Source organism: Amblyomma americanum, chromosome 6, assembly GCF_052857255.1.
Source record: "Amblyomma americanum isolate KBUSLIRL-KWMA chromosome 6, ASM5285725v1, whole genome shotgun sequence".
Classification (NCBI taxonomy): Eukaryota; Metazoa; Arthropoda; class Arachnida; order Ixodida; family Ixodidae; genus Amblyomma; species Amblyomma americanum.
The window spans coordinates 11,563,111-11,578,330 of NC_135502.1; the positions used below are offsets into that span (position 1 = coordinate 11,563,111).

The window sequence follows — 15,220 nt, forward strand, 5'->3', positions numbered from 1 at the left end:
CTACTCGCACTCCCCTAGCAAGAAGCGCGGTTCATCAGCCCCCGATGGTTTTTGTCTGTCATACTCTGTTTTGTGATGTTACACTGGGCTTGTGCAACAGGGCGGGACAGTGCAAGCTCCACGGGTGCATGGTACAGTCGTCCACACACTTGTCTAGGGCGCTCGAATGGCACGCCAGGTAGTTCACTTGCATCATTTAGGAGTGGCTTAGAGCTCGAAACAAGACATGGCCTTGCACGCACACTCCCGCAGATCGTGTTTAACTGCTCATGTGTTTGTAATTTGTATCGGGCCTAATAGGCGGCGGAGATTCTCATTAATGCACAACAAATGGCGCCGTCCGAGCACTCTTAACTGGCAAGTGTGTGGACGACTTTACATCTGTCTTCTATGCCCTTTGTCCACGGATCCAGACACGGACCCAGACATAGTTCGTTTAAATCAGTTTTCTCTCGCTCATTTGGTCGTCCACTTCCTCCTCACCTTCTTTTGGGGCAGGCACACTGCTTAAGTGCATTCTTTGTGTTAGTCTTTATTAAAAGAACGGTAGTGTCATGGTGCTTATGGCCCTGTTAAACGCATCTCGAAAGCTTCCGTTGAGCAGTGCCGTCAGCTGGCTCTGTACATTGGACCTGATGGCTTCGTAGTACTTCTTCTGGCGCTCCTTGTTGAGCCCTAGCTTCTTGCTTTCGCTTATCCTGAGGCCCAGTGACTGCAAGCTGATAGTCTTCAATATGGCTGGGTGAGCTGAAAGTGTCGGATACTGTAAGGATCTGTTTGTTATGGACTGTAGCATGAAAATTATTTAAATTGGTGGCAGAATCTTGTGTGTCACATTTATGCATATTGCAGCTGTATCACTGATCACATTAACCTCATTATTCGAACTTTTCTGGTCTTTGGGTCAGTGCTGTTAGGGACGAAATTATTTATATGGGTTTACGCCTCGGAGTGCAGATAACAGCGCACCGAAACCTAGAGTACACAGAAAGCGAGGTAAAATTCATATTGGCAGCACAATGTTCACTTCATCATAGTGTCTCCCACCGCCGCTGAGCCGGATGAACATACCTGACTTAAGACATGCAACACCAAACAACTATTCAAATGGTGTATGCATCAGACTAAAATAAACGGGACAAGTACTGAAATGAAATGCTTCGCCCAGAACCCTGAAAATTCTTATCAAAAACGATGACCCCACTGTATCCATGGAACTTGCAGGCTATGAGTGACAGTTGTTAGTGGCTTCGCCCACATAACGGTAGCTAAGTGGTTATGGTACTCGCCTGTTGCCCCGGCAGACGCGGGTTCAACCCCGGCCTCGGGGAAATAAAATCGAAATGCTAATTAGTGTTTTTTTTAGTAAAGGAAATGCCGCAGTAACTGATTTGGACACTTTAACTGCGCCAGGGAAGGGAGTGAAAGAGATGCCGTAGGAGCCCTTCCGGAATAATTTCGACCACCTGGGGATCTCTAACGAGCACTTATATCGCACAGCACACGGGTGCCTTTCGCATTTCGCCTCCATTGAAACACGGCCGCCGCGGTCGGGTTCGAACCCGGGTACTCCGGCTCCGTAGCCGAGCGAAATGCTAGAGGCCCGTGTACTGTGCGATGTCAGTGCACGTTAAAGAACCCCAGAGGGTCGAAATTATCCGGAACCCTCCACTACAATGTCCCTCTTGAGTCGTTCTGAAACGTTAAACCCCATAGACCGACCAAATTATAAAGGGTGGTGAAGTGCCTGAAATGGCATATAAACCGGAATATACCGAATCACTCGGCTCCGTAGTTGAGACTTTTAGGCGGCTGGCTGCTGCCCGTAGAAAGCGCACCGTGTGCGCACACGTTACAAGTGTGTACTGTAGACGATGACGATGCCGACCGCGTGAATTTACAGCACTGGAAATGAACGGCCACGAACGGCGACCTGTTTTGAGTCGCCGGGCCGGCTCAGTGGTTAGGGCGCTCGGCTACTGATCCGGAGTTCCCGGGTTTTCGAACCTGACCGCGGCGGCTGCGTTTTTATGGAGGCAAAACGCTAAGGCGCCCTTGTTCAGTGCGATGACAGTGCACGTTAAAGATCCCCAGGCAGTCGAAATTATTCCAGAGCCCTCCACTACGGCACCTCTTCCTTCTTTCACTCCCTCCTTTATTCCTTCCCTTACGGCGCGGTTCAGGTGGCCGCCGATATATGAGACAGATACTGCGCCATTTCGTTTCCCCAAAAAACTATTATTAGTAGTATTATTATTAGTCGTCGTGGCGAGGTTCCAACAAGTTGGAAATTTTCGCTACGACGCGTCGCTCAATCGCTCAGTCACTTGCATGTGAACCAGTCTTTACGCGAAGAAAATGAAGCCTCAGCCAGACTCAGTAAGGGAATTGGTGTGCATGGAAATGGATTAAGTAGAGCTCAATTTGGGGAATGGCGCTGCAGGGTAGGGATGGCAACACATGATATGGCGCTTGAGGCACATGTCCTAAATCTGGTAGGACACCCGAAATTTGCCCTTGGAATTACCTTGGCTGAATTTGGCTGCCGGTGAATCAGGATGTGCTTGGGTGGAAGACAGGCTTCACCTAGTCTCAAAATGGAATTGGCCCACCTCCGGAGTTTGGGTGGTCCACGCCCGAAAATTTTAAAATGAGTTGAACCACGTTCGGAACCGGCCTGGGTCACCTCCAAAATGGGCTTGGTTCACAGCAAAAATGAAAATTGAGTTGACCCAGTTTGGAACCGACCTGGCCTTAGCCCACTCCCGATAATTCGAAAATTGAGTTGACCCAAGTTCGGAACAGACCTAGGACAGCCCTACTTGGTTTGGCCCACCCGGAAAATTTGAATATTTAGTTGGCCCACATTTGGAACCTACCTGGGACACCCTCAAAATAGGCTTGGCCTGCCCTCGAAATTTGGGTTCCCCACTCCCGGAAACTTGAAAATTGAGTTGAGCCACGTTCGGAACCTACCTGGGACAACCCCGAATAGTGTTTGCCCACCGTGCGTTCGCACAATATTTCGAACTTAGCAATGCTAAACCGCCAGCCATTTTCGTTTCCCGCCGTCTGGAAATGGAAATTGGTTGTTGGGGAAAGGAAATGGCGCAGTATGTCTCTCGCATCTCGGCGGACACCTGAACTGCGCCGTAAGGTAAGGTATAAAGGAGGGACAGAGAGAAAGTGCCGTAGTGGAGGGCTCCGGAATAATTTCGACCACCTGGGGATTTTTAACGTGCACTTACATCGCACAGCACGCGGGCGCCTTTGCGTTTCGCCTCCATGGAAACGCGGCCGCAGCGGTCGGATTCGAACCCGGGTACTCCGGATCAGTAGCCGAGCGCTCTAACCACTGAGCCACCCCGCCGTCTGCTTTTCGTCATTTTCTCACCGACGAAAGATGGCGGCACTGTACAGCTTTGCGAAAAAAAATTTTCAACCAAAATCTCCACAGACGGCGCGGACTATCGAATGATTCTGACCAAACCAGGCTAACTCCACTATGACGACGCATGAATGCAAACAGATCGCCACATGCCGTTCAACGCTCGCTGTCTACCGTACTTCCGAAACGCGTGCGGTGTGCGCATTCGTGTCCCCGTTGGCTACACAGGGCTTCGTTTATGGTAATTGCGCCTGAAATTTCTAAATACTTTACCACAGCACCAAACCTAGGGCTGCCAAGCCGCCCGTAATCCGGTCACACCCAAAAGGGCTCGGCTTTAGGAGGGCTCTAGGTTTCCCGTACTTCCATCATATCCGGTAAGTTGCCTAACTGCACGACACGCAGCCAAGCTCACGTGTTGTCTGCTACAGAGCTTTTTAAACGCTTATAAAGCGACACCACTAGTTCTATAAGAAATATGGAACTTTGTCACGATATGGTGTATATCCGGCACAATAAGATGCATTCTAGCCAAACTAAAATTTTCTGCAGTTGCCTTTGAGACAAACCGTCATAATCACTGAAGCCGCATGTGAATTTGAATAGTGTCTCCAGATTTGCTATACTGCTGTGCCCTTCGACCATGCCTCCGACCGACACGGTGTGGTCACTCCCATTATCCCTGAGTTATGCGGAAGTATCGTGGCGAGTCGAAAAGTATAAAGATACTTTGGTTACATAGAAATGCCTAGCAAAAAGCTAGCTTCTTTTAACCTCAGCTGGCAGTGCCCAGATCGTCATAACGTTCACGGACGTAGGAAACTACGGACCTAGTGTAAAATCTTGTAAAAAAATGCGCCACTTTTGAACTGCAACTAAAGGATTGTTTCTGTAAAAAATCTTGGCGACATCGTCGATAAGAGCACTACAACGTAGTAACTGATTCGGGTCGCAGGTAAGTTAACGCAGTTTCCTCCAAACGCTACCAGTGTGGTTTTGTCTTCATTCCCTAGCATGTAAATCGCGTTGTTGTGGTCTGCAGTATCGAGTTGACGCTTCTCTGAACTGCGAGCTGGCGTTCTGTTCACGGCCCAGCACTCTTTTTCTCAGCGGCATGGCTGATATCCCTGCCTGCGCCCGCTGCAGGCCTGCCAGGCAATGTTCCGTTTTGTATGCGAAGCATGAGGAGCTCGTTCGGCGGCGTCACACGTCGGGTCACGTTATCACACATAGTCGGTGTGTGTATGTATCACTGAGCATGACACGTGACGCGAGGTCATGACCCTAGTCATGGCATGAGGCATCCAACCGGAAGCGCCTACGTACTTGAAGTGACATCAGCAAACCGAAAGGGACGACAAACGCCTAGACGGGCTCCTAGTGCTTTCACAATGGTCAGGGACTCCGGAACAGGGGGGGGGGGAGGGGGGGGGGCGTCCCCCCCTCCCAACATTTTTGCTGGGGGGGGGGTGGGGGGGGGGGGCAGCGCCGCCCACCCAGTCTCCAATTGCTTGCACTTGGATCAGATTTCTGGCGATTGAAACACTTCAGTTTTAGGACTCTCTTAATGCAAAGCACAGTGGAGCTGAGCTACTTGGCTTCGTAGCATTTCGTATATGAGTAACCTAAACCAATCATATCCCAACAGAAGCCTACTGACTGACCCGTATACATGATCATGATTGCCAGAATTTAAACAAACTATACACAATCTTTTTTAACCAATTGATCACTCCTCGTGCGCACATCTATAAAGCTGCCCATTTCAGTTCGTTTTACATTGCCGTGAATCTGCACCGTTTGATCACATTCAAAACCCAGCCGCCGCGGTGGCTGAGTGGTTATGGCGCTCGGCTGCTGGCCCGAAAGACGCGGGTTAGATCCCGGCCGCGGCGGTCGAATTTCGATGGAGGCGAAATTCTAGAGGCCCATGTACTGTGCGATGTCAGTGCACGTTAAAGAACCCCAGGTGGTCGAAATTTCCGGAGCCCTTCACTACGGCGTCCCTCATAGCCTGAGTCGCTTTGGGACGTTAAACCGTCATAAACATAAAACATTCAAAACCGCCGGCACACGGCTTTATTTTGTTTTGAAATGCTATGAAACCAGACTTATCTCCATTGATCGTGGCCACGTGCAAATGCGTCTACATTTTTCCAGATTGTTGTAATTGCTGTTGGTTCTTTATCTCGAAGGTTCTTTGCCAGCTTTAAATTGAGCGCGGCCAAGAACTGCATGCATTCAGTTCGATGACCGCCCAGCGCGCTTGTGACTATTGTCGCCGCCGAGTCATTCAGTTCTTAGTGGGCGGGAGTCAGCCCCTTAAACAGTTTCTTTTGGAAGCCTTTTTGTTGTCTTCCTGACTGCTGGAGTATCGTCACCACAACGTGACAGTTTGCAACAACCTTTGAAAATTTAAAAATAAAAAAAGAATAATATAAAATTTACTAAATGAGCATTAAATATATAAATAACAAAATAAACTCTAAGTCTTGCAACCCCCTCCCCCCACACACTAAAAAAAAAAGTTACGGGGTCCCTGGCAATGGCTATGGCATATGACGTCATCCAACCAGAAGCGCCTACTTTAAGTGACGTCAGCAAACCGAAAGGGACGACAAACGCCTCGACGGGCTCATTGTGCTAACGCAAACCATGTCTAGGCATCCGCTAATTTTGGGCGGCGTCGTGCCTGCGCGATAGGCTTTGCGTACGCGAATACCTCACTTCCTAACTCATGAAGCTCCCTTTACCCCTTCCTCTTTATATCCTTTTTTCCATTTACCCCATAGTGCAGGGTAGCAAACCGGTACCTTCTTCTGGCTAACCCGGCCTCATTTCCTTTTCCTCTTTCTACCTGAGACCGTATACTCACATCGGGCGCTCGTGACCTGGACAAAGAAGTTGGTGTTCTCGAGAATGCCGTCGACGTTGTATGTGGTCGAGCCAAGGATCTTGTGGCCTTTGGCTCTGACCAGGTAGGAAACGCGCACTCCGTCGAGGGCCACGTGGCAGCTCAGCGTGCTGTTGACGCCCTCGAAAACGGGGGCGCCGCAGTTGCCGCGGCGGTGAACGCTCGAGAGGCCGTAGACCAGGCCCGACGAGAACTCGGCCCAGAAGTCTCGGTTTGTCACGAACGTCTTCTTGACCGAGATGACGAAATTCGGTATCGGTGCCGGTTTCAGGTTCCCTCTGCGAATCTCGGCGGGCAGGCGGTCGCTCAGGACCACGTCCAAGAAGCTGTTCGAATCTTGCGGAAGATAGCAGAAGGCGTCTGAAACAAGGTTCAGTGGATAGGGAAGGCTTCGTGAGGAACGGACAGATTCTTCTCGTATACCATACGGCACATACACATAAGCAATCTCCATGCACGGTTGATATGCATATGTATGACATATATACGGAAAATTCACCATATGGATAGGGACATGCGGAAGAAATGATGTTCATATTGCCGGGAGGTCGACACTCGGTAGCCCCGGACAACGCTGACAAAAGGAGGCAGGCTGATGTCACTCCAACGTTCGGATGACGCTATGGAGCCTTCTTAACTGCATGGGCAGACTCGTTCCTACAAATTATTCCACTCGACGGCCTGTTTTGGCCGCGCGCACAATCCTCGCTCCTCCCGAAACAACAGGAGCTGGAGTGTACTACGCAGGCAGGTCAAGTTCATACTTGCGGCACACAAGAGGAGGACAACAGGAGACAGCCAGGCCATCTTTGTTGGTGGTGTCTTGCAACTTCGCCTGCATGTTCAGTTAAAACAGGCAAGTGAAAGCGGAAAAGAAAACTTCAAGAAGCACCCGTTGTACAAGGTGGTCCCTTTAGTCACATACAACTCAAGAACGAAGCAGCTTAATGCCTCTGAGAGGAGGCCCTCCTGCCAGTGACGTCGACCGGCTGTCATGACGTTTACGCCCCTTGCATCTGCTAACGTGACATCGTGCGGGGCTGGCAGGTACAGCGGTATTAACCACGGATTAACCAGATTACCCGCCATATGTCACGACTGTCGATCGATGCCATTGGCTGGAGAACCTCCTTTGAGGGGTGATCACTGCTTCGTACTTGGGTTGTGTCCTACTACAGTTGCCATTGGCAAATTATTCACAGTCGTACCCCTTTATATGGATGGCTCCGAGGGGCGCTGCGCTCCCGTTCGTCTGCGTATGCGGGCCGATTAGCGCTTGCGGCCGATAGCGGCTGCCGATTAGCGGACCTATATCGCTGGCGAACTCGGTTCGATTACGCTATCGCGTTCTACCCTTAAAGGCGAAAGTTAAGCGTCCTAGGATAATGCCGACCAGAATAATGCACACAGAAGCCCCAAGATTTCGTCTAATTTCTACGAGTACATCACCGCCTGTCCACCACTATGCACAGAAGCAGACTTTAATTAGAAAGCGTTTTTATTTACGATTTTTTTTCACGATTCGTTGTTACGCACGTCAACTTTATGGACAGTTTTGCTCAGGAACCAAAGTGTCCATATTAACAGGCACGATTGTGCCTGTTCGAATATAGTTATAAATAGCTATGCAGTCAAGCCCACTTATACCGAACCTGGCGGTCACGCACATAGCGTTCGTTGTATCCGAGGTTCGCATTGAGTGGCTTCCCATATTACAGCTAAAATACAAAGCCACATACATACAAGGGGCCTTTATCTTTCCCTAAGCGCGTCTCCTTCTTCAGTGTAGACCTTGTCAACGGCGCTTTCCAAACTCGCCAGCGCGGTCATGTGTTCCTCGCTGAGACGCTTTTAACACGCTGCTTTGGGGATGCGATATAACTAATCGCGGTTGAAGCGTTCACGGCAGCTGGTGGTAAGTCGGCCTCCTCGTCATCATCTTCAAAATATTCTTGGCAGTCGATGAGTGCCTATATGTCGCGTACCGTAACGACTCTACGATGTCGGCGTCATCATCAACGCAAACCAAGTCATCCTACATGACTTCATATCCTGCCAGCTTTGCAATAATGCCACAATTACAAGTATGTACGCCTGACCTCATGGGGGTTCGACCGCGCCCTTCGTCGTTTCCTGGTTCACAAATCTAACCCGAAGGAAGCAATTCGGGATGCACTCCACAGTCAGTTCCATCCAAGCGGCTTTAATCATTTTAACGCCGGCGAACGAAGAGATCCAGAACGTCGGCATCTGGGCTGTGACGCGTGAATGATGCCCATGTCCAGTGGCTGGTCTTTCGCTTCGCATTCGGTGGCAGAAGAGCTTGGTCACTGCAGCTAAAGAAGGCAGTACGTGGTGCTTCACAGAGTTGAGTACGAGCAGAAACTTTCCTTAGATTTTTTTTTTCGCCGTGTATTGCTTGAAATTAACAAGCCACTCTACGAACAGTCACATGTTTTCTACTCCCTTTCCCCCCTTCTGAATTTCCTAGTGGCCCACTCGTGGAATTAACAAAAGTCTCATGTCGGCCTTTGTGTTGGGCCTGTAGCGTACGGGAGCATAACTAGCACCGCGAAATTTGAAATTCTTCACGAAATTGCCCGATTGGGCGGGGAGCCCACGTGCCCCTGTGACGTCATCACAACTTGCCCATAGTGGAAGGTGGCAACCTAGCCACCGGATTGTGAGCAAACTGCCCACCGTTGCCAAATTCAAATCAGTTGCCATCTGCCAGCTGTGGCGCTGCGCATGAGCCGGCCGGGAGCTTAGAAAGAGCAACCTGGGTCTCACAGCCACCTGGCGTTTGAAACAGCCACCTGCGACGCAAGACGCGACTAGATTTATCTCGATTGATAGCAGCCAGGCAAAGCTGATTCTACGTTGTTCCGGAATGTTCTAGTAACTTTGCGCCCTTTATCTCGAATGTTCGCTATCAGCTTTAAATTGAGCACGGCCGACAGCGGCGGGCATTCTGTTCGACGACCGCCGAGCACGCTTGTCGCTTCGCCGCCGCCGAGTGATTCAGTCCATTTTGGGTGCAAGTCAGCCCAATAAACAGTTCTTTTAGAAGACCCTTTCGTCCGTCTTCATCGCTGCTTCGACTGCCGTCACCACTACGTGACATCTGGTGGAGGTGCGGGGTAGCCTTCCATGTTCCGGACGCCCCCTTCAAGTCGTGAAGCCAGCCCTGAGCGCATCGCACCCGAGTACGAGCCAGCAGCTCAGCGAGCCAGCCGACGTCTCCAGGGAGAGGAGCCTGAGTTCGGGAAATTGCCGGACCGCACAAGACAGCGAAAAGACGCGGCTACGAGCACCACAACCTCGCCGAAGATGTCGACACCGATCATACTGCAGCAGCCGCGGGTGCCGCCAACTTTCAATGGATCCCTAGGCGAAGACCCTGAAGAATGGTTGGATCAATTTGAGCGCGTGGCATCATTCAACAAGTGGGATGATGCGGCAAAGATTGGACACGTTTTTTTCTCATTGGATGGCCCCGCACGCACGTGGTACGAAAACTACGAGTCGTCCCTTACGACATGGGAGCTATTCAAGAGAGAACTATTGAAGGTATTCACCAGTGTCGTGAGGAAAGAAAGAGCCGAACGACTCCTCGAGTCTAGGATCCAGCTTCCGAATGAGCCCGTCCGCAGTTACGTCGAGGAGATGAAGCGCCTATTTCGCCACGCCGATCCCGGGATGACCGAGGAAAAGAAAGTTCAGTTTTTAATGCGTGGCGTAAAAGAACAACTCTTTGGCTGCCTCGTCCGTCAGCCGCCAAAAACGGTCGAGGAATTCATGCAGGAAGCCTGCACGATTGAGAAGACCCTCGACGTCCGAGCTCGGCAGTACAACCGCCCTTCCTCTGCCTATGCAATCCGTTTGGACACGCCGGCCACCACCAGCGACAGCTTGCGGGACGTTATCCGCGAAATCGTCCGAGAGGAGCTACGCCGATTACTGCCATCCTCCCCACAGCCACAAGCATCGACTCTGATGGACGTGGTACGGGAAGAAGTGCAACAGGCACTTGGCACCCCGACGGCCACAGAACCCCAGGCCATGACCTACGCCGCTGCAGTAAGGACTGCTCAGCCCCAACGACAACCCCCACGTCCTCCCCGAAATGAGCCACTTGGTCCACAACGCCGCCTCCCAGCCCCCGCCCGCCCAGCCTATGACCGACCCTCAAGCCCCAGGAAATGCGACGCCTGGAGGACTTCCGACAACCGGCCGTTGTGCTTCCATTGCGGTGAGGCCGGCCATATTCTTCGTCACTGCCCGTACCGACGTATCGGTCTTCGCGGATTTGCCGTTAACGCCCCACGACCACGCTTCGGACAACGTCCGCACGAAATCGACGAGTACCTGCGTCGAGAAGAGTACACGCCGAACCGCTTTTCGCGCTCACCATCGCCGTCAACCTCGCGCTTTGCGTCGCCACGCCGCAGCTACGCAGCCGCGGTACGAGGAAGGTCGCCCAGCCCCCGTAGGGGAAACTAAAGGCAGCAACCTCTGGAGGTGAGGTTGCTCACGAGCTAAACGCCGAAGATCCTCCACCGACCACGTCCCATGAAGACGATGCACCCGCGACGCCGCATGAAGAACCGACACTCGCTGCACCGACGCCGCATACAATGAGAACCTCGACCACGACGCAAGCTACCTTGAAATCGACGCCGCCACCCAGAGGAGCTTCGACCACACGCCCAACCCGTGACTCGCATACGCGACGAAGCCGTGACCCGACGCCGAGAGCGACATGCAATGCAAGAGCCAGGACCTCCGACCTAGAAGTGACTATCGACGGCCGGAAAATTACCGCTCTAGTCGACACAGGAGCCGATTACTCGGTGATGAATGGAAGATTCGCTGCGCAGCTCAGAAAAGTCACAACGGCTTGGGACGGCCCACAAATTCGCACCGCTGGGGGCCACCTCATTACGCCATCAGGACAATGCACAGCGCGAGTGACTGTCAAAGGACATACCTATCCTGCGACCTTTGTTGTGCTACCGCAATGCTCCCGCGAAGTTATCTTGGGTATGGATTTCCTTAATGAGCATCAGGCGATCATCGACCTGCGATCCAAGCTGATCACGCTTTCGACGGACGAAGCCATCGCTTCGATGAAAACTCGGGAAAATCACGTTGCCCTAAGTGTCCTGGAGGAAGAAGTGAGCGTCCCACCCCGTTCAAGCGTTATCGTGACCGTAGGCGCCACGAAAGCAATAAACACTGCAAATATTGGCGGCAATATTCTCACGTGTCCTCAGTTCCGCAGCTCCCGTAGTGTCGGTGCTCAGCGGCTTTCGTAATGTGCGCTTCTTTCGAGAGAAATGATCGAGGAGCCTCGTGCAATCGAGTGAGGCCCAGCGATGGCCCGTGGTGTCTCAGGGCTGGCGCACCCTTTGCCTGGTGGAGCTGCTGGGCTGCTCCTCCTGCTGCACTCTTGTGCCCCGCGCCTTGTGTCTGCTGACCGCCAGGCCGCCTCAGCCCACAGGCTGGAGTAAAAGTTATGTTTCTCAAGCTGTCCTCGTCAAATGCGCTCGGTCACACCTTGCCTCCCTGTCTCGTGGGCCGTTAGCATGTGTCCTCTGGAGGTTGTTCTGCTAGCTGCTTCGTACACCAATAAAGCAGTGCTATATTTATGCTCCGGGCAGAGCAAATTGCTAACTGACGCGGTTCCACCACCGAGGATGCGGAATTTTTAATAAGACCTTGCTTCGGTAACTCTGTCAGTTTTGTTTTTATTTCTTGCTCCTCATTACTGCGAAAGCAGTGCGTCTGCCGTACGTCGTCGGCGCTGTGGGCGAAAAATCTCCGGAGAACTACCCCAGGTGGGCCACTTTGGTCACGTGACCTTGTGGCCTCGTCACGGCCTGCCCACCGGATTGTGAGCAAACTGACCACATTGGCAAGTGGCAGTTCAATTAATGATTAGTCGCGAGAGGTTGCCCGGGAAGAACAATTTGGGTCGCACAAGCCTCACGGGTAGCAGCATCTGCCATCGCAGGGCACTGGCGCACCACCGGTTAACCGCTACACCACTGCGCCAGGAGCGGTACAAGGATTTTCAAGGATCTATATATGAATGTTAACTAGAGCATGACCACTTCTGCATATATGGTCATTAACCGAATAACGTAATCACGTCATAACCTTACGGCGGAGCTTAAGTGTCTGCTCTAATTTTATCTGCGTATTTATTAAAGCGAAGATAATAAATTTAATAGGAAGAAATTTTGCCAGAAAGAAAATAAAACTGTGTGTTCTGTTTGCCAAGAAAACTTAGAAATGTAGCTCGTGCTGTTTATCTTTCAGCTGAAAAGCTCAGTGCCGTTCATAAGAACGGAAGCGTATACAGCTACGTCTGACACGGCTTCTGCTGATAACAAACAGACCACGCCGCTTACTATGTATTTTCTTTTTGAATCGCAGACTTTTAATCGCTTTTGCTTAACAGTTATCTCGGTATATGCAATTCTCTCTCTGGAAACCGCATGCGATGGGATTGTTAAGCAATGCATGTGTCAGGAACCGTTGTTTCATAAAATGTGCCGAGAGAAAAGTATACCTTAATCCTCAAGGCGGATTCCACGAGTGGGCAAACACAAAAAAACTGAAACTAAGTTGGCAGGAATTATAAATGGGTTTGTCCAGGCCTTTGGTAAGGTAAGATACCTGAAGGGCTCTTTGGATGAGGACTGTTCCTGAGGGGTGGGTATATAGCGTGAGGCGTGGGTTTATAGATGGAAATTAGAGGCAAGCACGCTCATTCAGGATCCATTTCAGGAATTTAAAAGCAGCTGTGGCCGTGTTCTGTAACGATCCAGTCTATTTCTCATTTGGCCTTGACGTCAGTGTGGCAAAAGCAACAGCAGGTAGGAAAGCCGATGCGGTCGAGGCGCCGCCGCTCGCCACTGCGCCAATTCGTCGCACAAACGACGCCCAGCTTCGTTGCCGAGGCTGAATTAGCGGCGATAAAACTCGCCTGACGTGTCAAACGTGTCCTCGTGCTCCGTCATACGTGGCCATCGGCGCCGGTCCGCCAGTGCGACGCGGGCTCGAGGCGCGTTTATGCAAATAAGCGGCATCAAGGGCACGTTTCTGTCTCGCCCTGCGTGACGTCTGCTCTACGTCAGTGGGAAAAGCGACCAATGACAAAGGACCAAATGGAACGGAAAGGAAGTGGACCGTTGCAGAGCGCAGCCCCTGGGGCCGTATTCTATAAGCTGTCCATTCAGACTCGGAATAACTTTTAATGTTTGAACCGGCCCCTCTACCTACCCTCTCCGGCACGGCACGCAGGCCGCCGGGAGAGGTGCAGGGGGTTTGTTCACTGCAAGAGTGGAACTTAAATTTAAGCGATGCTGCAGCTGCAAGTTGGGTCAGTTAGTTTTCCACCCTAGAGTCTGGGCTTCTTAATACTTCGTTCCAAATTTCATCGTCTTCATATTTGCTTTTTCGTGGAGCTTCTTGGCATTTTCTGATGATGTGGTCCATGTCGGCCACTCCTCCGCAAAATATACATTTCTCTTCTTGACTTAGGGCCTTTTCTTCTTTCTTTTTAGGCTTGATCCATGCCCTCCATTTTCCATTGTCCACTTCGCGTCCATTGTTTGGTCCCCTGTCTTTAGTCACTCAGAGATATACCCGCGTCTTTCAAGCGGCCGTGGGAAGCGACCCGGCCATTCGATGGTTGGCGACCGGACCTGACCACTGGCTGCCATTGGCTCCGATATGCAGTCAATGGTGAGGTCTGGTCTCCAACCATCTAATGACTGGGCCGCTTTCCACAGACGCTCGAAAGCGGCGGGTATACCTGAGTGACCAATGACAGAGGACCAAATAGACGGCTTATAGCACACGGCCCCTGGTTTGTGTTTTGAAGGCGATGATCCGGCGCCTTTGTCTCCGAAAGCATGTTATCGTGCGGCGCATTCCACGTTCCTCGGTTTCGCGGAGCAAGTTTCCATGGGTGGTTTGGATTCGGATCCTGAGCTCTGCGATTGGACCGCGACGACATTGTCCCTATAGATGCCTTATGGCAAGATATCTTGCTCTTTCGCGGATTTCGATAGCTGCTTCGGATTGCCGTTTGGAATACTCCATTAGAACAGTCATTTAAATAAATAGCTGCAGCCATAAGCAGGAGGCTCAATTACTGAACGCGGTTTTATCAGCCTGCAGTGTCTGCAATATCGCGAGTTTACTGAAAGGCAGGTTGTCAGCGCCATGACATTCCGTTGTGTCGTGGACCACGATGGGAGAGAACGCGACCATTGGTCCCTGCTCTCGCAGCGCTCCTAGCGGAGATGCGGGGAGGAGCGGCGCCGCAGGCATGACGGACCTCACTCAGCGGTTCGCTTTCGTCCGGGAATGGCTGCCCATCTGCGATTGGCGGCCGGTGTGTCCTTTTGCTTTGCACTTGCGCTGTCGTTACTATTGCGGAAGCGGTCGGGTGATACTGGCGTGATGATTTTGGAATGTACAGAGAGCACAATCTCCCGCAAGCGAGAGACAGCAGTAGCTTTCTTATCGCTATACTCTGAGCTGCGCCGAACAATGGGATATGGGGTTTCGAAAGATCCTACCGGCTAATAGTGTGTCCTTCCGTGTGTGCTACGATTTCAGTGATCGAGCTGATAAGTTCCAAATGTCGCCTTCCTTCTAACTCATCGTTTTCATGTATCGTCGCGGATGTGTGTCTCCTTTTTAATCTTTTGGTGCAAAACCGCAGGCATTGCCATAACCTTCTGTTATCGAAAATGCCGGCACCGTAATTATCGTCGCAAGAGCCAAAGCAGGTTTTAAGCTGAGAAGCTTAAGTCAAGTGGGTGAATTGCCAAAAAGAAAAGAAACACTAGCGGCCTATTTGCTGCTCCTGAGCTTAAACGCCCAAATTTCAGCTTGCT

General features: G+C 51.4%; 1 protein-coding gene across 1 annotated transcript; it reads right to left on the reverse strand.

Annotated features, from left to right (window-relative positions):
- Positions 1 to 520: 520 nt before the first annotated feature.
- On the reverse strand, positions 521 to 7,219 carry LOC144094551 (salivary anticoagulant protein P23-like). Its single transcript, XM_077628469.1, has 3 exons — positions 7,067 to 7,219; positions 6,264 to 6,662; positions 521 to 747 (listed from the first exon to the last, which is right to left on the reverse strand). The coding sequence occupies exons 1-3, from the start codon at positions 7,107 to 7,109 to the stop codon at positions 536 to 538; spliced, it is 654 nt and encodes a 217-aa protein (XP_077484595.1). The 5' UTR covers positions 7,110 to 7,219; the 3' UTR covers positions 521 to 535.
- Between the last annotated feature and the right edge of the window lie 8,001 nt (positions 7,220 to 15,220).